A 21,715-nucleotide genomic window follows, 5' to 3' on the forward strand; every position below is an offset into this window, starting at 1 on the left:
ATAATGAGTGTTCACTGCCCTCCAGTGGTCACAGCGAGGAACTTACACGACATTATATGTGTGGCTATCACGCATACTGATGTTACAGTTATTAATAAATGTCATAGTCACATTCAGGATGTTTATAAAATAGCATTGATATTAACTCCTGTGTTAGCAATAACACTCGTTTATTATTCTCTCCATCAGCTAGTATGATGATAGTTGTGCTGCATATGAGGAGGAGTATATTACTAAGAAATGTATTATTGGGGATAGAGAAAAAGCTATCTGACAATATGGGTTGTTATTGATAATTCACTCTGCAATACCGAGCAGCATACAAAGACAACGCGCAGCCGCAGACAGACGTTTTAAAACGTGTCTTCTTTCCCCCGCCCCCTCTGAACTGGCTTGAAGCCGGAAGCGTGTCGCGGCAGAAGGACTTCCGCGTCGGTTGAACACACTCCCCCCTGATTGGCTCCCAGGCGGAGAAGGTTTGCAGCTCATCACCGATTGGTCGAAAGCGGCGCGCCAAAGATCACGTGTCTCTCTTTCCGCGCGAAACTGCAGCTCTGTTGTCGGGACCGTCGCGCGCTGTGTGTATCTGTCCCGAGTGGAGCGGCACGTCTCATTTGAAGCTTTCTACTCCAGTTCGACGTTTGTTTCAGCATGGACGTTGCCACAGCAACCGCGGAGCATGCCGGGGAGATGGTGAAGGACGAGTTGGCTGAGAAATGCCAGAAGTTGTTCCAGGCCTTCTTGGAGGAGTAAGTCTGCCCGTAGCATGCTTCACCACATTGTGTCGTCGTCGGCCGAGCAAAGTGCTCTCCGTAATCTGTATCGGCGACTATGGAGGGTCACGTGACGTGTAGTATGTGTGTACTCATAAATCCTCGCTGCCTGTGCCCGTGTGCAGGTACCAGACCGGGGATGGAGAGGTGAAGTATGTCCGGGAGGCCGAGGAGCTGATCCGGCCCGAGAGGAACACCCTGGTGGTGAGCTTCACGGACCTGGAGGGCTTCAACCAGGAGCTGGCCACCACCATCCAGGAGGAGTACTACAGGTGAACCGACAAACACCGACCCCCCCCATCAACACAGGTGTGTCTCAGCTCTGTGGATTAACGTGAAGGATTCTGGGCTTTTGTTTTCAGAGTGTACCCCTTCCTCTGTCGGGCAGTGCGCAACTTTGCTCGTGATCACGGGAACGTCCCCCTCAACAAAGAGTTCTACGTCGCCCTCGAGGAGCTGCCCACCAGACACAAGTAAGACACCGAGGAGTCAGCTGCTGTTTTAGTGTGTTTTCTCACATTATGAGCAACACATCACCATGTTTTTGATTTAGGATCCGTGAGCTGTCATCCATGCGTATTGGCACCCTGGTGAGGATCAGCGGTCAGGTGGTGAGGACGCACCCTGTCCACCCTGAGCTGGTAAGATGCCCCGCACTCAAATACTTAGTGGCCGTGTGGTAGCACCCAGAGGTGCCCCCGTACAAATGAAAGCTGTGATCACGCATGTTATAGAATTGTCTTTTTTACGATGACCTCCGCAGGTGAGCGGCACCTTCCTGTGCATGGACTGCCAGGCGTTGATCAAAGACGTCCCTCAGCAGTTCAAATACTCGCCGCCAACCATCTGCAGGAACCCCGTCTGCAACAACCGCTCCCGCTTCCACCTCGACACGCACAAGTCCAAGTTCATCGACTTCCAGAAGGTACAAGCTGTGTATGCTCTGTATGTTGATGACAACGTGGGGTTTATGATTTGAGTCTAACGCTGTGTGTTTTTTTAATTTACTTTTTTAGGTGCGTATCCAGGAGACTCAGGCGGAGCTGCCTCGGGGTTCGATCCCGCGCTCCCTGGAGATCGTCCTGAGGGCCGAGGCCGTGGAGATGGCTCAGGCCGGAGACCGCTGCGACTTCACCGGGACCCTCATTGTCGTGCCGGACGTCTCTCAGCTCAGCACTCCTGGTAGGATTTTTTTGAACACACATGTTCAGCCTTCAAGTCTCAGTGACAGTCGTAAAGTTTTTTGTTTTTTTATTCGCCACCTCACGATTTTTATGGCCGTCCCGTCTCCAGGTGTGCGAGCAGAGACCAGCACCCGCATAGCTGGAGGTCCTCAGGGCTTTGATGCTGATGGTTTGAGAGGACTGAAGGCTCTGGGAGTCCGAGAGCTTTCCTACAGACTGGCCTTCCTGGCCTGCAACGTGGCCCCGACCAACCCACGAGTAAGAGAGAGAGAGAGAGAGACAGACACATACACACAGATATAACAACAAATGCATATCCATAGTAATCGCACCTACAGCTCTCTCAGACGAGCAAATGGAGCTTCAAACATGGCCGTCGTTCAAAAGTGGTTTTCTTTGTGTGGGTTTTTTGCAGTTTGGTGGGAAGGAGCTGCGGGACGAGGAGCAGACGGCGGAAAGCATCAAGAGCCAGATGACCGAGAAGGAGTGGGAGAAAGTGTTCGAGATGAGCCAGGACAAGAACTTGTACCACAACCTGTGCACCAGCCTCTTCCCCACCATCCACGGTCAGTGCTGCACCCGCTGCCGTTGAACATTCTCCATTTCCAGGAAAGGTCTTGTCAAAGGGTTTGAAGGCTGTGGATCTATAGTTAAATGGCGGTGGGGTGGTGCCGTGCTTTGCAGGCAATGACGAGGTGAAGCGTGGCATCCTGCTGATGCTGTTTGGAGGCGTTGCCAAGAAGACCATGGAGGGAATCTCGCTCAGAGGAGACGTCAACGTCTGCGTCGTCGGAGACCCCAGTACGGCCAAGAGCCAGTTCCTTAAGTACGTGACGCGACAACGTTGAATAACAGGAACTGCTGGGACAGTGTGAACCGTCAAATGCAGGACTGACCATTCAGTCTGAGTGGCAATTTAAATGTGTGTGTGTGTGTGCAGGCACGTGGAGGAGTTCAGTCCCAGAGCCGTGTACACCAGCGGCAAGGCCAGCACCGCTGCAGGTCTGACAGCAGCGGTGGTCAGAGACGAGGAGTCCAATGAGTTTGTGATTGAGGCCGGAGCTCTGATGCTGGCCGACAACGTGAGTGGAGCAGACGGGGGTTGGAGGAGGAGGGCGGGACGACGCACGGTGTGTTGGTGTTCTTTTTTTGTTTCATACAATGATGGTGTTTTTCCCCTCCCAGGGCGTGTGCTGCATCGACGAGTTCGACAAGATGGACCTCAAGGACCAGGTGGCTATCCACGAAGCCATGGAGCAGCAGACCATCAGCATCACCAAGGCCGGAGTCAAGGTAGCGCAGTCGACGGCGACCCAACGTTGACGCAACACCGTCACGGTTGTGTCTCCTAATCGTTGTTACTTTTTTTACACCGCAATTTGGTCAAGAGAAACCTTATCGGTGCACACGAAGGACAACACATCGGCATTTATTTCACGAGCGAGTCCAATACAACTAAAACTGCTGCCAACTTTCTTTTTTACGCCGTACCTGCAGCAGAGTAACCCACCTTTTGCCCTCCGTCTCCTCCTCCAGGCCACCCTGAATGCCCGCACCTCCATCCTGGCTGCAGCCAACCCCGTCGGAGGGCGCTATGACCGCAGCAAGAGTCTGAAGCAGAACGTCAACCTGACCGCCCCCATCATGAGCCGCTTCGACCTCTTCTTCATCCTGGTGGACGACTGTAATGAGGTGCAGTGCAGTCCTTTTAAAATTTTTTTTTTTACATGTCTGCATTATGTTCCCGTCCCACAAGTTGAGTTCTTATTTCAAGCCTTTACTTCTGGCACCCTCTGCTCTGATGCAATAACAATCCAGTTTCCCTGCAGGTATTATAAGATCTAATGCTGCGTGTGTGTGTGTGTGTGTCCCAGGTGACGGACTACGCCATCGCCAGGCGCATCGTGGACCTGCACTGCCGTGGAGAGGAGTCCGTGGACAGGCTGTACTCACTGGACGAGATCCGCAGATACCTGCTCTTCGCAAGGCAGTTCAAACCCAAGGTGTGTGTGTGTGTGTGTCAGCCTGCACAGAATGTGTATGGGTGTGTGTGGTCACATCACGTTTACGCTGTGTCCGCCTGTGATCCACAATTAACCGTTGCATATCCGCCTGTAGATCTCCAAAGAATCGGAAGAGTTCATCGTCGAGCAGTACAAGCGCCTCCGCCAGCGCGACAGCTCCGGGGGCGTGACCAAGTCCGCCTGGAGAATAACGGTGCGGCAGCTGGAGAGCATGATCCGCCTCTCGGAGGGCATGGCGCGCATGCACTGCTGTGACGAGGTGGGCACCGACCTGCCGTTCAGCAAAGTGACAGTTTTGCAGAAAGCAAGCTGCAAATATGTCGTGAAAATGACCGTATACGCTGATTTTCAAACCACATGATGTAAGAAGCTCCCAATAGGATTATTTTACCCCGAACACTTTGGGCCAACGGGATATTATTATTTGACATAATGTTTTGTAACTACTCCCACGCACATTACATGTTACAGGATGTTGACCGCTGCTGTTCCTCTTTGTGTCTTCAGGTGCAGCCCAAACATGTGAAGGAAGCCTTCCGTCTACTGAACAAGTCCATCATCAGAGTGGAGACGCCCGACATCAACCTGGAGCAGGACGACGACCTGGAAGACGATGAGGAGCAGCAGCAGGAGGATGGTACGCACACCCATGACATGCCTATGCTGGGCCTGTAGTTTGTACCGTGACTGAAATAAGATCCAGGTTTTCTCTAACATAAAACGCCACCTTTTGCAGGAAGCGCTGTGCCTAACGGCGTGAACGGCCATGTGGACGGCGTTAACGGGCAAGCCAATAATGGAATTAACGGACCTGTCGACGGCGTGAACGGACACGCCGAGTCTGGCGGCCCGGCCAAACCGGCCCTGCGCCTGTCCTTCCCCGAGTACAGGCGCATCTCCAACCTGCTGGTCCTGCATCTGCGGCGTGCCGAGGAAGGTGGGTGTCGCTGAGAAAAGTTTTCTAATATTCTGTACTTGTTTTGACTTCTCTCGGTAATCGGTCCTAACATTCAACCCCCTCTGTCTTTGTGTTGCAGCTGAGGAGGAGGAGGAGCTGAAGAAAAGCGCGGTGGTCAACTGGTACCTGAAGGAGATCGAGTCGGAGATCGACTCCGAGGAGGAGCTCGTCAACAAGAAGGGTCTGATAGAGAAGGTCCTCCACCGGCTGGTGCACTACGTGAGTCCACTAGCGCAACTGCTGATATCAAACCGGTGGCCATTTTACGCCGGCGTGACTTGACCCACGTGTTTTCTGCTTCCCCCCCCACTCCCAGGATCACATCCTCATCGAGCTGTCTCCGACGGGGCTGAAGGGCTCAGAACCCGCGACAACGGAAGAAGAAGAAGTTGTTCTGGTCGTCAACCCCAACTACACGCTGGAGGACTAAACTCCTCGGGCTTCCACGATTGTTGATTTATTAAACCTCGATAATGAAGTTGATGTTCCAGTTGTTTTTGAATGCTTATATGTAATGCATAGCTATTGGTAACATTTGAGATGTTATTAGACTTGTTTTGTACTGTACAGAAGATTCTGGGGCTCTTGGAGATGAAACAAAATATTAATCTGTTACTCAACCTGACTTTTGTAAATATGCTGCTCTTTCCTCCAGCTGTTTGCTGGCTTTGGGGAACTGTGTACACTTCACTGTATATTTGAGGCTTGCTTTGAGCCTTACGCACCTCCATGGTGTCAAGTCATCTTGTATGTCTTTTTGTAAAATGATGACGAAACGTTGAAGGTTTGATAAATAAAATGTTGACAATGAACACAAAAACCGCTCGGCGCTGTTTTCCTGCTGCGCTCTGGAGAAGCGCCACATCGACGTTGTCCACTAGGTGGCAGCAGTCAGACCCCAATTGAAATGCCACTGCGCATGCCCGACGAGCATTATTGAACAAACATGGCGGCATCCTACGTGACGGCAGTCAGGACAGCACTTGCAGGTAAAATACAAATGCGTTAGCGTTACCCGTCCTGTAAAAAGTGAGCCTAAAGATGCTATTTAAACAAATAAACATAAGCTAACGTGTAAATGACGTCATGTGACGTTTATTTTGATCAACACGGGTGCGATGTCCTTGTTGATACCCGGTGTAACCACACTGGAGCCTCACATTAACCTCGCCGCAGAGGTGACGGAAGTCATATCAGATACACGGACGCCTTTATTTCTTCCAGGTGTTCCCTGTCGGTGGCTCCTGACGCAGAGGTGCCGAACCCCGGCAGTGTGTCGACGTGTGCGGCTTCACGTCTCCCCTGCTGCCGCCCTGTGCAGCTCCAGGATAGAAACACAGAGGAGCAGCCAGCCGCACGGCACAGACGGCCGGAGAGCCGAGGAGGAAGAGGAGGAGGAGGAGGAGGAGGGTCCTGCATACATCCCCAAGAAAAAGGCGAAGAACCCCATGGTGGTGCTCGGCTATGCCTGGTGAGTCTCTTCATTCCTGTGCTCCACTTTAGGTCTCACAAAATAACCAAAACATGATTTGTAGACTCGCAGTGGGTAAAAACTTGTATAAACCCCATCTGTAGTTATGTTTCCTTGAATAAAAACAGATTAGCACTTAATATAGTTTGGCTTTCTTGAAGAAACGTTACTTTCTTAATTCTTGTTCTGAGTTTGAATGCACTTATTGTAAGTCGCTTTGGATAAAAGCGTCAGCTAAATGATATATAATAATAATAATAATAATAATAATGTACCTCATATGTTAAAATGTAGTAGAAGTAACACCAGTCTGCAGTGGGCCTAATTTACTGTAAACTGAGTGTATAAGTTCAATGTAACACTGTGCACACCTGTAGAGGGAAAACTATGATTGAATTACTTCGATGAAGAGAGAACATGAACACTGTAGTCTGAGATGTCCATATACTTTGTGGTGACCACAAAGTAAACTAATATAATCTAACAATCAATCCCCCCCCCCCTCCAGGATGATAGGCCTCCCCTCAGGTATCATTGGCTTCCTCCTGACCAAGAGAGAAGTGGACAAGAACCGACTAAAGCAGCTGAAGGTTCGACAGAGGATGAGTCGGTCGAATGAGGGGGAATATGCAGGGAGCCGCTACCACCATCGCACGGAGGATGTCAAGCTGGACCAATGATGGATGTAATGTCGCCACCGAAACGGTGACTCCACTGAACTAAAGGCCCAAAGACTGATTACAGAAGAGATGTCAACTTTATGAGCTTGAGCTTGAGCAGGAAATCTATAAAGGTTCGCGCTTGAGACTGAAACCTTTAATCAGAACTGTTTTTGTTTTTTTCTTGCTCATGAACAAAGATGGAAAGTTGAACTTTCAATTTGGAGAACAATCACTTGTTTATTAGCCGTGATGCTGATGGTCTATAAATATGATAAAGGGAATAAATGTATCTTTATTTATTTGTGAATACATAAACGACTCGTCACTGGTCCAACTACATCAAAACTCACAAGTGCAAATGTTTGTTTTTTATATTAAAAGGCAAAGGTTTCCAAACACATTCAAAATGTTCTGCCTTAATTGTTTTGAGTCACGGGTTGTATATAACTTAACATAACAAATAACAAGGACAAATTGATCTTTTTAGAAAATTTGAATATAATGCCTTTTTTTGGGTGACATCACTTGTAACTTAACCTTCTGATCTGAGCCCACCACCTGATTTAACTGAATTTGAAGGTGCAGGACAATTCACTTCAACATTTTAAAAGCTTATTTTACTTGAAACGAGGGAGGAATATTGGATATTGTATGTATAATTCATCCAGTTCAATTAAAACACTGACTAAATATCAATAACAATCACTGTATAGTATGTTGAACAAATGTCATGTCATGTAGTATTTTGAAAAAAATAAAAAGAATCATAGTAATTTCAACCCTTGAATTAAATGCTTCCAATCCAATTTGCTCCCTCCGTACTCTCGTTATTTATTATATATACACTTATCTACACACAGCATCGATAATGGACACTTAATGTGTTGCCCACAAAGTCAAATAATTAATATATAATGTCTTCCTCCTGGCCAAGAGAGAAGTGCACAGAAGCAGCTGAAGAGTTGAAAGAGGATTTTGAGCTTGAGTTACAACCAACCAAAACCTCCATTTCTTCCTGAGGCCGAGCTTTTATTCAGTTTGTTTGTCTTGTTCATGAACAAACACAGAATATCGTGTTCAAGTTGACGAAGAAATGTGGAAAACGCTCACATGTTTCTTGAGCCTCAATTCTGATGCGTCTATGAATATAATAAAATAAATAAATGTATATTTAGAATGAAAAATCATATCTGGCACATGAAAACAAATGTTTATTTGATATGAAGAGGCAACGAAACAGAGGAAACTCCTCATTGATATGTACATTTACATAGACAGCCCAACATCCGTGCTGCACATTCAAAAATGTCTGTCGTAGTTGTTTTGAGTCGAGTGTTGGATTTAACGTGGGTCTATACTACGTATGAATATGAACATGATATATATTGATCCTTTTGGAGCTTTTGGACAAAGCCATCTTAGCTGGAACTCTCATAATTTAACCCGTTGGCATTGACTGTGTGGAAAACCTGCTCGGCTCGCACTCGGTGTCTGACCCGAGATGTACGACCGTCACATGAAATATAGAAACTGACTAGATACGTAGCAATGCTATAAAATCCCGTGGGGCACAAACCTGTAGTTCTGAAAGTGAAAATTCTAATCTCAAAAAACATTATTTTGAAGGCACAGTAGTGATGTAGCACTTATATAGCAACACACGTCAGACCAGCAGCACAGGTCCGTTAGCATGAAGCCGAGGCAGCAGAATGGAGTCATTTTTTTTTTTTTAGCTATTCTTATTTATTTATTTTTAGCTTTTAGGATGTTTTAATTATGTGAAGTGTCTTTGAGTATTATGAAAAGCGCTATATAAATTAAATGCATTATTATTATTAGGTGTGCCGAGCTGTATACCGGGGTGGCCACATCAATGTATCAGCACTGATGATACTAAGTGTGGATTGGAGTGTCCATACTGGTGGTGTGAGAATCAATACCAAACGTCATATTGTGTAACATCACGTGTTCAACACTTTTCTGCTGTGTGCCTCAATCCGTATTTACCATCAAAGCCTGTTTTTTCCTTTTGCATATGATTAAAAAGGAACAGTTTGAGAAATATTCCCTTTCAGCTGAGAGGTAGACGAGTGGGAGACTATTAGTCCGGTTCTGTCCAAAGGTAACAAAAAGCTGCCCGTAGCTGCACCTGTAAAGCTCATTAATTAACACTTTATAAACACTAAATGTACAAAAACTTGAGCGGCAACCAACAGGCTCTCATTCCAACTCTGGCGTGCGTTTGCTCTGAGCATCCAAAAGGTTTGATTGTGGAGCTGAACATTTTTTGGAATAATCTCTACAAAAACTATAGGATCATCGGTGGGTCCCCAGGGACTTAGGCCCTAAAAATCATCCAAACCTGATGTTTGTATACTTATATACACTCATATAACATATATAACACGGTACATAGAGAGCTTTAGAAGTGCCGGTAGGCTGATTTTCTACCTTCAGACAGACCACATTTGGGGGGCGGTGCCTCCCTGTGTTGGCACATTGGAGTTCGATTTGAGTCAGTTTGCCTATTTCTTCAAAATGTATACAGTCGGGCTCCAGTTCATGTGTAATAATGTATAAATATACATGCAGAGAAAAACGTTGATACACGGTTTGCCTTAACTTAAGTCAAGCAAGAGTGAACAAATATTGCAACGGGCATTTCAGTGTCTACGGGTACATTATATTGAAGTAATAATATTCTTTTCAAACAACTGAAAAGTTGCTTAATGCTGTAGCAAAGGTGCATTTGTTTTGTGCATGGGATGAACCTAAGACAAAATCTCAAATTCAGCCCTTAAACATGTTCACCGGAGTGCGTCACAATGTCATAACTTATTTCTGAATTTGACTGAAAACAAAGCAAAAAAAGAAGCACGGAATGGGTTTTGCAGGCGCATGTTGAATCAAAATTGGTCGCGTACCATAGGGTCCAATCATTTGGTCGAAGCCCCGATAATCTGCAGCAGGAAAAGGAAGATCTGGACGATGTCGACGTAGAGGGAGAGCGCTGCGAACACATACTCCTCTGGACTGATGGAGTGCTTCCTGTTCCCGATCAGCAGCTGTGTGTGGTACGCCAGGAACTACAAGACAGGCAAGAGACATTCAGAACAACAAGTGAAAGAGAGCAGAGAAAACAAATGACAGTACAAAGTGAAATTGTGTAACGCTCACCAAGGTGAAAGCAATGGCCCCGATCGCTGCGTAAAGCATGTGAAGCCACGGAATCTGCAACAACAAACATTCGTTCATTACAATGATGGAAACTAGAAACGGTGCGTTACGAGTGCGTGTCTTTTGTTGTTCGCGTCAGCCTTAACTCACGTATGTGATTGACAGCACGATCGTTGTGATGATGCCGGTCACAAACACTACGATCCCAAGGACACAGAAGAGGCCTTGGTACTTGGTGAAGTCCACCTCGAGAGACAAACCACACACAGCCAAGTTAATATAGGCGTGACCGCTCGTGCACTGCGGCTATTTGAAGTTGATAAGCACCCCACCTTTGTCTGGAAGCAGAAGACGGTGACGGCGATGCAGACGACGGCAGTGATCCCCAGAGCCAGAAACACAGCTTTGGTATCATAGTAGCTAAAAGCAAAGAGAACACACAGTGAACTGTGAGGGGAACTGACTGTATGTATGTATGTATGTATGTATGTATGTATGTATGTATGTATGTATGTATGTATGTATGTATGTATACATATATATATATATATATACACATATATATATACACACACACACCACCACGTTGACCTGTTCACCTTTGTTTTACCTGGAAATGGTTCCAGTCATGTAGGACATAGCCAGGGTCTGTAAAAAGAAATTGAAAAAGTCATTTTCAAATTGAAGAATACAGACACATCCCATAATTTGACAGAAAATAAAATCCTAGAACTGACCTACATCACTAACAACGTCTCTGATTATAAGCTAACAGTCTCTGCTCCATGAAGAAATACATGGAGCCATTTTGTGCACAGGGCTGATAACACTGACACAACAAAGGCTTTTTGCAAATGCAGCCGAGTGTGGTGACTCACGGCTGGGATCTCGTATCAAAAGTCAAACTTCTAGCATTGAGATAATACGAGCATAGGCCGTGAGTGTTTTAGCCCGAGAATAGACTTAGATTCAAGTCCAGGAAACTGACGGGTCTCTACTTCCTGATTCACAAGTTCACTTCAAGTTATCTAACTTACAAAGATGGCCAGCAGAATGACGTTCCATGGGAACTTCCTCCTAAAAAGAGAGCGAGATTAGAATTTGAAATGTGGCCTTTTAAATATATTATATATATATATATATATATATATATATATACTAATATTCTTTATAAAACTGGGAACTCACCGGGGGCCCTTACAGCAGACCAGCACAATGTTGGTGACGAAGTACACAACACTGAAACAGGCAGGGAGGAATAAATGAGTCTTCACAAGCTTTCGTTTTTTCCATCCCTAGAAAACACAACTTAAAAAAGGCACCAACGAGTGAGACTTACAATGACCCCCAGTAGATAGCCGGGTTTCGCCGTACGAAAAGTCGGACAGGTTGGCTGTAAGAAACAAAGGCAGAGTTAACAGCATGACGCACAAATAGAAACCGGCACACACACACACACACACACACACACACAGACACACACACACACACACACACACACACACACACACACACACACACAACACTCTGTATACTCACACAAATGTGAACACGGCCACGATGGCTGTGGTGACGAGGAGCTGAGCCGCCAAAATCAAGTACACCTGAAGACACATTTGAAAGAGGGCCGTTACACCCCGCGTCTTTTCGTCCTCTGCTCTGCGACTCCAACGTAAATGGAAATACACGACAGACGCAAACTGGGGGCAAACCATTACGGTTTGGGCGACAGGTTTGCGTTACCTTTCTTATGAAGGCATGCCGAATGGTCAGAGAGTCCCACTCTTGTCCGCTCGCCGCAAACTCATCCCCTGTGTGGTCGGCAGAGCAGAAATATGAGCAAGGACACACAAAGAGCTACAGGTAACGTGGCATGTTTTGCCAACATGTTTAACTCTTTCTTTAAACAAATGAAACTTTAATGGTAAATGTAATTAGTAGAGGGCTGTGATGCATTCAAGTGAAATGTTGTTTTAACCTCTAATTATTGCATCAACAGGGCTGGTTTCTCATGGTTTCTTCTTCTAATAAAAAAATGTTTGAAATAAAAGTCTAAACTCATTAGAAGACACAAACTGAAATGCTCACGCAGTCCCCGTCTTACCTGAGCTCAGGACATTCGATGGAATGGTGGGCGGCATGATCGGGGGCATGGGTGGGGGATTGGGGTAGCCCGCCCCTGGATACCCACCCGGCTGGGGCTGCCCTTGGTACTGGCCGCCTGGCTGGCCAGGGAATAGATGGGCGTTTGAACCAGTGGGGTAGGGAGCAGAGGGCTGGCCTGGCTGGGGACCCCCAAAACCAGGGAAGCCGTACGGAGGGGGTGGTGGGTAATCCCCACCCTGGGGTGGATAGAGGGGGCCCCGGGACTCATCATACATTGGCGGGTAGTCTGATCTGGACATTTCGCCTGGGAGGAGGAAATTTGGAGAAAATACAGTTCATGCCCATTTGACTTTGTACAGAGGCAGACAACAGGGTGAGTGAGTAGTAAGAAACAACATCTTATCACAGATACTGTGCATCAGTATTATGCACAACGGTGGCCTGAAACCTTTCTCTAATAAAGTCAAAAAATATTTATGAATTAAAATGAGTTCACTCTGCCAAAACAGTTGTTTTCGTGAAGATGTCATAATGAATTCACCGTATAGCTGCCGTAGAACGTCACAACAAAGTGTTATTGTATGTCTTAAGAAAGGCACAGTATGCCATAAACTATACTGCTTTGCAGTTTTATGCCTCCATCAACCAGTCAAGTTGCAGTTTACATCCGAGTCTGTCCAAAATGTCATCAGATCTATATTTCAACCCTTTTTTTAGCATTAGCAGATTAGCATTTGAATACCAGTGTTGTGGCCCAAAATAAACGTGTTTTGTAAGGTCACAGTGACCTTGATCTATGACCACTGAATCGTTGCGTCAGGTTCAAGTGAACATGTGGTTCTGCTTCGCGACAGGCTCAAGAACCACCCCATGCGTCTCTGAGGGAAAGCTCTAATAATAAACACACACATATACACACATATAGCCAAACTATTCCATGTTCCCACATTGAGTATTTAAAGAAAGTTCTGGTACTTGAGAGGGATACTTTGTTTTAGCAAAGATTCATAACATGAATCGTTTTGATCTTAAACACATTTCTCTTAAGAGTTACACATGTGGCAGATGATCTCTATCTCGCTACAAAATCACAATAACTAAGCCACCATATTTCATAGTTTCTAAGGAGTTTCCTTTTTGCTCACTTGCTTGATCATTGGGGCTTTTTTAGGGAAACACGCACAGTGAAGGAATTCAAGAGTTGGCTAACACCCCATGCTGCCATGACATCACACACACACAGAGCGCCAAGCAACGGGCCCGAAAACACTGAACGGAAAAAAGTGCTTCAGAGATTCTGTAGTCCGACAGTTACAGAAGAAACCACAGAGCTAAACACTCGCTTGGTCAGTGGGACACTGTGGAGCTGAAGGTGTTCGAGTGGAAAGGCGTAGCTCTCCTGGAGGAGTCACAGTGGACCAGTTGGAGCGAGAAACGAGTTCAAGCTGGCGGCTGATGTTGAGTTCCCACGTTTGATTTTCATACTTCATCCTCATCATAAACACAGAGTGATCCTCGTCATGTTTCTGAGTCACTGGTGCACCCTTTGACAACACCTTCTCCATGTTGTTTGCGTCGCCTCACTAAACGCAATTCCTCAAATATCTCTTTGCACATCAGTGACATCATGGGCAGCGAGGCCTTGTGCAACTCGTGCCATGACAAGCCTGTCGTTAGGGACAACGTGACAATATTTTACGGCACAATAAGAGAAGGGCCTGGTTTGACAACCTTTCCATTTTTGTCTAAGGTTTAGATTTAACTGATTTCATATGAATAAAAGGTCTACTAGCGACTACTTTAATGCAACCAATCTTACTGTATTGGCCATAATCAATAAAAAAATTATTGTTTGTTTCCCAGACCTATAACAGTAATATAAATTGTGGCATTACAAAGACATCTTTGTTTGTGTCGATGGGGCGATAGACAACAAAATGAATGAACCAAGGGAAACATGCCCATCACTGTACGGGACATGTGTCATTACACCTGAGGGGAAATAGGTGGAAGTTATTTGTTCAAGTGTCGGTACACTCTTTACATGGAAATATCTAGTTTATTTAAGCTAATCTGCATTTGTTCAGAAGACAATAATACAACAATAATAATTGTAGCGCAATACAAGTTAAAAACAACAACAACATATTAAAAGAAACTCGGGTCCTGGTGTGAAACAATTATCTTCTTAAGCAACACTTTCAGAAATATGCCTTGTGAAATATAAATTTGGCTTGATTTATAAAATGAATGATTTCACTTAAATTATTTTTATTTCCACAAGAGTGAATATACTAAATATAATGCAACACGTTAACTTAAGTGGATCAAGCCAGATATATTCAGTGTAATGGTGACAGTTAATTAGTGCTGGGCCCTGTGAGTATGAATGCTGTATCTGTAACTTTATCTGGTGCCGCACCTGGAGGCAATGCAGTAAACAAACAACCATATTTGTGAACACGTAAACAAGACGTGTGCAGTCTCCACATTGGTGAAGGCAAACAGAAAACGTGGAGCGTCAGTTCCCCACATTTCATATTCCCACCCAAGGCTACAGACAGAGAGCAGTCTGTAGTATTCATGCGTTCAAACGGAGGCTGAATTCAACTTTATCAGTGGAAGTTTCCTTGACTGAACACCGAGCGGAGGGTGACATGTCCAGAGCACACGGACTACACCCACTGGACACGGAGGACCCCACCTCCGCGCACAAGGAGCCCTTTCAGGTGGCCAGGTTACAGCCTGTTGGAAACAGCTTGTGTGAAACTAACACAAGACTAACGCGACACCCACGAGCAACAGGTCACACTAAATGTAGGGTCGTGTTTCCACGACAACTATTAACACACACATGTAGCTCTAACTTACCGAATGCAAGACGCCAGGTGAAAGAAAAACGGCCTGGTCGTATAAGTTAAGTCCCCAACAGTGAAAAATGAGGAAACTGAAAAGGTCTTCCGGTGTCGGCCACGCCCTCTGTGTTTAGTCCGAAACACCGAAGAGATCCCGTAAACGTGTTTCACGTGAAGTTGTCAGGTCCGTCCTCCCGCCGTGTGGTGAGCAGCAGCAGCCAGATGTGAGGCAGCAGCGAGGGACATTTCCTGGCTGGAACCGAGGAGAGCAGGGTGGAGTCCGGAGGAGTCCGTCATACAGGCGCGCGCGGGTTCGGGCGTTGTGCGTGCGTCCGTGCGCGCGCAATACGGCTTGTGTATGCAACAAGGCCGGATGGGTTTTAGCTGACTCATTCTATATTAGCAGGCACTTTACTGAATAAAGGAGTTCACTAAATACTATGTACACTAACTTAAATACTTGACCTAGTTGATCTTTTTCATTCAGTTGAATCATACATTTTCCTTCATTTTAGAGTGCACAGTTTCTAATTCTCCTGCATTTATCTTCATGTTCACACATACTACTTTTTGATATAAAAGATGTTAAAATATGGATAATGGATTGGTGGCTGTAAAGAGAGGACTTTTCACCATCTTACTACTTTATTTTTAAATATATATTTCTCACTCCATACAAAAAGCAATACAAATAAAGGGCAGATTAATGTTAATTTCCCTTTAAAATGCCACTTTTCTCAAATAGCACAATGTTGCTAAATCATTTGGGGAATAATCATAAACATTTCAAAAAGGAAATGTTCTCAGAGTGGCTTTGGTAACATTATATATGCCATGATATTTTGTAATTAAGAGACATCCAATTCTCAAGATAACTACACAGATGCTGACATTCAATCTCATCAAACCAGCTGTAACCATTGTACAGTGAAATAAAAAAAAACTACATTCATACACACAGTCTGGTCTCTGCAAATCTGGCACATGTTCAGCTTTCCGCGTGGTCCGGGCCAACACACATATATGCAAGGACGAGCTTCTTGGTGAGGGTGTACTTGGGCTCTGGCATTTGTTTGTATTTTGAATATTCTCCTTTGCTGACCTCGTTGTTCACACGTGTCAGCACAGTGAGTATATCATCATTCTTCAAGCTGCCGAGAGAACAGAGGAAACACGTCACAAATTAGAAACCTCTCTCAAAATTGTGGGTGTATTTTAATACAACATCATCAAGACATATCGCATCAGCAGCAGAGCAGATTTATCTGAACACACCAAAAGAAACAGCGACAGAATTATGGTCCCCAATCTGGGAAAAGAGGAATATTCTGTTTATTTTTTTCTAGGAAAAGGGAAGATTTTCTTTATCAAAAGACCATTTTATTATGGATTGCGTCAGACAATTAGGTCTACTGTAAACACGGTTGACTCTCGAAATCTATCACTGCCACTGTATATACTGTAAATCCTACTTTTTTAACTTTGAATGAGGACTCTTTTTTAATACTTTGGGAATGCTGTAACTTGAAGAATGCATTAAAGTGTGGGACAGCAGTCAAGGAGTGCTCATCCTTTCTTAAAGAGTTTGTGGCAAAGCCGGGGTCCAGCCTGGTTTTGAAGAATGACTTTGTTGGCAAAAGATTTGCCTAAACAGCTGGACAGAAAAGCTCAACAAGCATCATCTTAAACTTTGAGTGGGGAGGGGGGTGTCACTCACCTTTCTGCTGACCTCATCAGCTGCGTGCACAGCTCCTGGATGTAGATGGAGCCAGTGGAGGTGTTTCGAAACGACTTGCACTGTGGCACGGTGGCCATGCCCAACAGGAAGTCGGCCTCCCAGGGAACAGTCTCGCCGTTCACAGGACCGGCGTCTTCCTCCAGGCGACTCTGTTTGTCCCCCTGCTCCTGCCGTGGCCTCGGGGGATACGGCATGGATCCTCTCTGGAAGCTGCTTCCTTGACACGCTTGGATGAAGAACAGTTTGGGCTTCCCGGCCAAGGTGGGTGCTCTTCTGCTGGTGAAGGGCTGTTTCAGTTCTTGAATGTGCACCTTCTGCTCATCGGTCCCAAAGACGCATCCCATTTCTCCGTGGGAAAGCACGCACACCACCTAAGATCAGACATGTTTCCTGTTAAATTGTGCTGTGTTTGAGTAGAACAATATGGCCTAGAATTATTTTTTCATTATTACATGGCACATTTTTCCAGTACATTCTATATGAGTCATTATTATTGATATATTAGATTAAATTGACTTGACCGGGACCCGGTGGCAAACACATTCTGTGACGACCATCCCACTTTTAGTTTATAGGTGTTTAACATCTTCCGACAGCCCACAACTTTTGTTATTTCAATTTAGAATTTTTGTATTTCCTTCCAAGCTCTTATTTTGGGAAAAGTAATTCCAATGTTTTTTTAAACATTTTCAAAACATTGTATAGTCAGCAGCTAGCTAGTTAGTACAAAGACTGGAAACTGGGAAACAGCTATCTTAGTCCTGTCCAAAGGACTTCTTAAGATCACTAATTAATAAGTCATATTTTGGTTGTTTAATCTCTCCAAGAACCGAAGTGTAAACATGACGAGTTTCATGTTTTCCATTCAGACATAAGTGTGGTATTGATCCTTCTCATTAAACACTCTCTAAAAAAAAAGTTTTAAAAAGTATTTCTCAAACTATTACTTTAAAGAGCTAAAAATAAAGTGTTGTCACTGATATTGCAGCCCTGAAGGTGTGCGACACTGCTCACCAATGCGTCTTCATCCAGAAAGTTCCGTGAGCCCAGCATCCGTAGCTCTTGTCGCATGGCTTCTGCAGTCAAGTCGTTGTGTACCAACACAGTGAAGCCAAGGTTGGTGAACACTCTGCGCAGAGCCTCTGTGTCACATAAAAGAGAGACAGATTGAAAAGTACCGCTAGATTGTTTTTATATTCTCTTATCTTATATTATCATCAGACCACGTGTGATAATTATCAACTTTAAGTACTCTCATCCTCCTGAGTCCCTCTTCGGCTCTTCAGCTCTGTTCCCGTGAAGTGCTCGTTATTGATGACCACGCACAAACCACGTGGTTTATGAGTCAGAGGGTAGTAGTCTTCCTAAGGGGCACAAGCACAGCCACATAGACAAGTTATACACATTCATGTTCTAATAAATGAAGGAAAGACATTTGTGTTTGAATGAATGCGTACGTGATCAGGAAGAGGGGAGGACTTTTGTTCTGCATCGGAGCAAACGATCATTCCTCCAACTGATGAACAAAAACAGAGGTCTCTGCATCATTAAAAACAATAGCACACGGGTGAATGTCTATAGCAGTGGGGAGGGGGGGGGGGGGTAATTAATGGAAAGGATTCACTGTTGGTGTGCCCATATGAATGGTAAGTCAGTGAGGAAGGCAGAGAAAAAGAGGGACTTACTGCTAGGCTGAGTTTCAGATATCGACACATCATTAGCTTCAGGTGGCTGAGGGGTGTTGTTGCCCACCTGCAGAAACACAACAGAGTTCTCATTATAGTGTTAAAACACACACACACACACACACACACACACACACACACACACACACACACACACACACACACACACACACACACACACACACACACACCTGATGATCCATGCTGACATGAGGCTCTCTGGTTTGAGGCTTCCGGGTTAACCCTAACAAAAAAACAATCATTTCATGAGTTTCATAGTTCGACAACATATAAATGAGCACTCATGTGCAAGTTCATGTCATACCTTTCACGTAGCGCTGTATTGTCGATGCCAGTTGTTGATCCATTTCCAGCAACACTTTATGCAACTCATCAAGATTTGTGTTTGACAGCAAACTATTCTTTTCCATTTCAGCAAACACATCCAGTGCCGTCTGTAATGACCAGAGGAGACATGTCTTATTTGTGTGCGGAGGCTTTGCAGCTGCATCACAAACAGAAATCACATCTGGTGCAGGAATAGCGGTGTTGCTGTGCGCACATCTGGTTGTTTCTGTGTTTTATATAATATTAGGTCTAATTATATCAACAGCATACGTCTTCTCACAATTTCAGCTCCAGTCTCTGCATCTTAAGTCGCCTATTGGACTGTAAACAATGAGCGGCTGCCCACATCGGAACCCCAGAAATATAGAAATATGGCCCCTTTATCCGTCACCGACAGCCAATGAGTGTCTACATCATCCGAGTGGCTTATACTTTACTTGTATTAGCTTATGTAATCAAACTATAACCAAGGTCGCATTTGTAAATATATAAATACAATCTCCATTAGCCTCATTGCAATTACATTAAGTTACTGAAAACACTAAACTGGACATGTTTGTTTGGTACAACCTTGGCACGACCATCTAGTTTTGAATGTTCCTATTGTGAAGCTTTGTTAAATTAAAAATAAAATGAGATTTTAAGTTGCAGGTACATTTTACAGTTATCATTGCACTTAGGACCATTTCCAAGTTATTGGTTCATTTTAGTTAGCATACCACAGTTTACAGGAAAAAATTAGATAACTAGGTGTGCTGATTAATTGGAGAGTTTATTCGTTTTACTATTAACTATATAAATCAGACTTTTTAATCAAAGGAAAATTAACTCTACATGTCATAATTTCTTATACAACTGTGGGTGCAGAAAAGTGGGTGTGTTCTCACATTGCATGTCTCAATCTGTCTTTTGCTCAGCATGTTGCTCAAAAGAAACTTCATCTTTTCAAGATTTCCCTGAGTCATGTCCTCATACACTTTGTACAGCATCACCCTGAAAGAAAGAGCAGAAGCGTGGAAGAGGAGAAAGAGGAGAGAAACAACAGACACCTGACTACAACTGGGAATAACGCTGGATTGTAATCCATGAATACAGTAAATTGCATCTGCCTTCGCGTATACCTGTATTCTGACAGCATGGGGTTTGCGTCGGCCTCCTCTGGTGGCCTGCTGTCCGTCTCCAGGAGGTTGAGGAGATCTGTTCGACGGATAGTTTGAAGCAGCTGAATAAGGAACAAGTCGTTCGCCAGCAGACCTTTTTCTTCCAGTCTCGAGAACAGCATTTTCGCATCCGTGATCTGTATGGGAACAACGCCCAAACATACTTTTGAGAAGACAAACTCTAAAAAGGAACAATATGCAACAGCTGAGAATATGAGCAATGGGAGAGACATGCTGTCCATGAGGCTATACATTCACATTACAGGGCTTAACGTTCAATTCAGATTTTTTTTTCCCCCTCATCCGATTTTTCTGCCTAGATCAACACGTGTATGTAGGATATTTGCTAGGTAAAAAAAACTCAACAAAAACATCTTCATAGTCACTTATGTGACTATGTGGTTGAGACAAGGGCAAAGATAACAGAACGTGGAAGAAGTGCTCACCCCCTCCTGGCTTTTCCTGTTGACAACATCTCGACACAAGAAGCAGAGAGACGCCACCTCAGAGGACTCCAGCCCCTCGTCTATGCGAGACAGCTTCAGCCGGTCCATCACAGACCCTCTCCCACCAGCACAGGCCTGGTCCTCGGCTCCTTGCGCCACAGGCCGATGCTATCAGAGAGGCAGCGACATTGGAGACAAGCAGCAGGTTCAAAAGGGAAAGTGGGCAATGGTTGGTGAAGCTAAAACAAGAGAAGTGAAACACAACGCGTGTTTGATGGACTGGCCAAATAACACCTTCACACTTGTTGTGGCTGAATACTTTATAGATATTAATGTGTGCCAAAAGATAAACATATCGGAAAGATCAGTATAAGATCAGTGTTGACGTATTGTAGCAGGACTCTTTACTTTAAAAGCTATTTACTCTCAAAGTGTACGCAGTCTGGCTAGGTATAATACTAACATGTATTTGTGCGGTATATTATTAATCCCCTTTTCCTTATTTTGTTCTGGATTTGAACTTCTACTGGTCACTTCCTTGTTCCTGTTTTGATTACTTTTGTACTGTTTAAATATCATGTACGTACTTATATTTCATTAATATATTATAGTAATCCTACAGACAGGATGGGTCAGAGTAGTGTTTAGTCACCGAGTGGACTTTAAGGGTTAAACAAACACCACCAGCCCTGACGTTGGTTTTACCTCACGAAAGGAACATGTTTAAGTTGTTAAAGTTTTAACTCAAGCCGGGGTGTCACAACAAGGGTGTCACGTCACAAAACGTCCAACGGTAATGTTTCCTCGCGGGCAGCAGCCGTCCCTTCAGGCTCCTCGATGGGCTGAATAACTCACAGTTCAGGCTGTCTGCGTTAGGTAGAACATGGACGACGTTCACACCTACTCACGTTCAAGAAGCGAAGAGACCCGTCTTCTGTAATTCAGTGGGGGAAATGTTTTGGCAGCGAAATATTCTTAAATACTAACTACTACCGAGACTTGATAGCAACAGTTCTTCCGCCCTTTGGTTGTTCCACTTTCAGAGGAACAAGTTTGCCTTGCCTTCAAAATAAAGGTTTGTTTACGCTTTACGGTCAATAAAGACACGCACGTTTTATTGTTTCCACT

General features: G+C 44.8%; 4 protein-coding genes across 6 annotated transcripts; 2 read left to right on the forward strand and 2 right to left on the reverse strand.

Annotated features, from left to right (window-relative positions):
- The first annotated feature begins 395 nt into the window (after positions 1–395).
- Positions 396–5,763, forward strand: mcm6 (minichromosome maintenance complex component 6). Its single transcript, XM_034555156.1, has 18 exons — positions 396–749; positions 899–1,045; positions 1,136–1,246; positions 1,327–1,414; positions 1,537–1,698; positions 1,790–1,955; positions 2,067–2,215; positions 2,373–2,523; positions 2,642–2,783; positions 2,898–3,039; positions 3,143–3,250; positions 3,494–3,649; positions 3,832–3,960; positions 4,076–4,240; positions 4,489–4,618; positions 4,718–4,918; positions 5,019–5,158; positions 5,256–5,763. The coding sequence occupies exons 1-18, from the start codon at positions 652–654 to the stop codon at positions 5,367–5,369; spliced, it is 2,499 nt and encodes an 832-aa protein (XP_034411047.1). The 5' UTR covers positions 396–651; the 3' UTR covers positions 5,370–5,763.
- Positions 5,764–5,841: 78 nt separating this feature from the next.
- Positions 5,842–7,851, forward strand: si:ch73-71c20.5 (DUF4748 domain-containing protein). Its single transcript, XM_034555167.1, has 3 exons — positions 5,842–5,928; positions 6,164–6,410; positions 6,919–7,851. Exons 1-3 carry the CDS (start codon positions 5,886–5,888, stop codon positions 7,088–7,090), a joined length of 462 nt encoding a protein of 153 aa, XP_034411058.1. The 5' UTR covers positions 5,842–5,885; the 3' UTR covers positions 7,091–7,851.
- Positions 7,852–8,263: 412 nt separating this feature from the next.
- LOC117746201 (protein lifeguard 3-like) lies at positions 8,264–15,549 on the reverse strand. The gene is made up of 12 exons (XM_034555164.1): positions 15,227–15,549; positions 12,354–12,659; positions 11,993–12,060; positions 11,789–11,853; positions 11,589–11,642; positions 11,438–11,488; positions 11,287–11,326; positions 10,860–10,897; positions 10,582–10,669; positions 10,400–10,495; positions 10,250–10,303; positions 8,264–10,158 (listed from the first exon to the last, which is right to left on the reverse strand). Exons 2-12 carry the CDS (start codon positions 12,652–12,654, stop codon positions 10,009–10,011), a joined length of 1,005 nt encoding a protein of 334 aa, XP_034411055.1. The 5' UTR covers positions 12,655–12,659; positions 15,227–15,549; the 3' UTR covers positions 8,264–10,008.
- A 284-nt stretch (positions 15,550–15,833) lies between these two features.
- On the reverse strand, positions 15,834–21,641 carry casp8 (caspase 8, apoptosis-related cysteine peptidase). Of its 3 annotated transcripts, none has more exons than XM_034555158.1 (12): positions 21,496–21,641; positions 20,588–20,826; positions 20,103–20,278; positions 19,869–19,974; positions 18,959–19,088; positions 18,825–18,877; positions 18,634–18,700; positions 18,406–18,464; positions 18,201–18,312; positions 17,963–18,090; positions 16,928–17,319; positions 15,834–16,361 (listed from the first exon to the last, which is right to left on the reverse strand). In XM_034555158.1, the coding sequence occupies exons 2-12, from the start codon at positions 20,693–20,695 to the stop codon at positions 16,199–16,201; spliced, it is 1,494 nt and encodes a 497-aa protein (XP_034411049.1). In that variant the 5' UTR covers positions 20,696–20,826; positions 21,496–21,641; the 3' UTR covers positions 15,834–16,198. The 3 variants fall into 3 exon arrangements, with proteins under 3 accessions (XP_034411049.1, XP_034411050.1, XP_034411048.1); XM_034555159.1 differs by having other exon boundaries at positions 20,588–20,755; positions 21,488–21,641; XM_034555157.1 differs by having other exon boundaries at positions 20,588–20,755; positions 21,496–21,640.
- Between the last annotated feature and the right edge of the window lie 74 nt (positions 21,642–21,715).

This window comes from Cyclopterus lumpus, chromosome 17 (assembly GCF_009769545.1).
Source record: "Cyclopterus lumpus isolate fCycLum1 chromosome 17, fCycLum1.pri, whole genome shotgun sequence".
NCBI classification, from domain to species: Eukaryota; Metazoa; Chordata; class Actinopteri; order Perciformes; family Cyclopteridae; genus Cyclopterus; species Cyclopterus lumpus.

Coding starts and splice junctions, on each gene's coding strand:
- mcm6 (XM_034555156.1), top strand. CDS start 652: ATGGACGTTGCCACAGCAACCGCGGAGCATGCCGGGGAGATGGTGAAG. Junction 3,040..3,142: donor CTCTGATGCTGGCCGACAAC/GTGAGTGGAGCA, acceptor TTCCCCTCCCAG/GGCGTGTGCTGCATCGACGA. Junction 3,251..3,493: donor TCACCAAGGCCGGAGTCAAG/GTAGCGCAGTCG, acceptor CTCCTCCTCCAG/GCCACCCTGAATGCCCGCAC.
- si:ch73-71c20.5 (XM_034555167.1), top strand. CDS start 5,886: ATGGCGGCATCCTACGTGACGGCAGTCAGGACAGCACTTGCAG. Junction 5,929..6,163: donor AGTCAGGACAGCACTTGCAG/GTAAAATACAAA, acceptor TATTTCTTCCAG/GTGTTCCCTGTCGGTGGCTC. Junction 6,411..6,918: donor GTGGTGCTCGGCTATGCCTG/GTGAGTCTCTTC, acceptor CCCCCCCTCCAG/GATGATAGGCCTCCCCTCAG.
- LOC117746201 (XM_034555164.1), bottom strand. CDS start 12,654: ATGTCCAGATCAGACTACCCGCCAATGTATGATGAGTCCCGGGGCCCC. Junction 11,327..11,437: donor GTCTGCTGTAAGGGCCCCCG/GTGAGTTCCCAG, acceptor CTCTCTTTTTAG/GAGGAAGTTCCCATGGAACG. Junction 10,898..11,286: donor TCATTCTGCTGGCCATCTTT/GTAAGTTAGATA, acceptor TTCTTTTTACAG/ACCCTGGCTATGTCCTACAT.
- casp8 (XM_034555158.1), bottom strand. CDS start 20,695: ATGGACCGGCTGAAGCTGTCTCGCATAGACGAGGGGCTGGAGTCCTCT. Junction 19,089..19,868: donor GACAGATTGAGACATGCAAT/GTGAGAACACAC, acceptor TGGTCATTACAG/ACGGCACTGGATGTGTTTGC. Junction 18,313..18,405: donor CCTCCCCTCTTCCTGATCAC/GTACGCATTCAT, acceptor TGTGCCCCTTAG/GAAGACTACTACCCTCTGAC.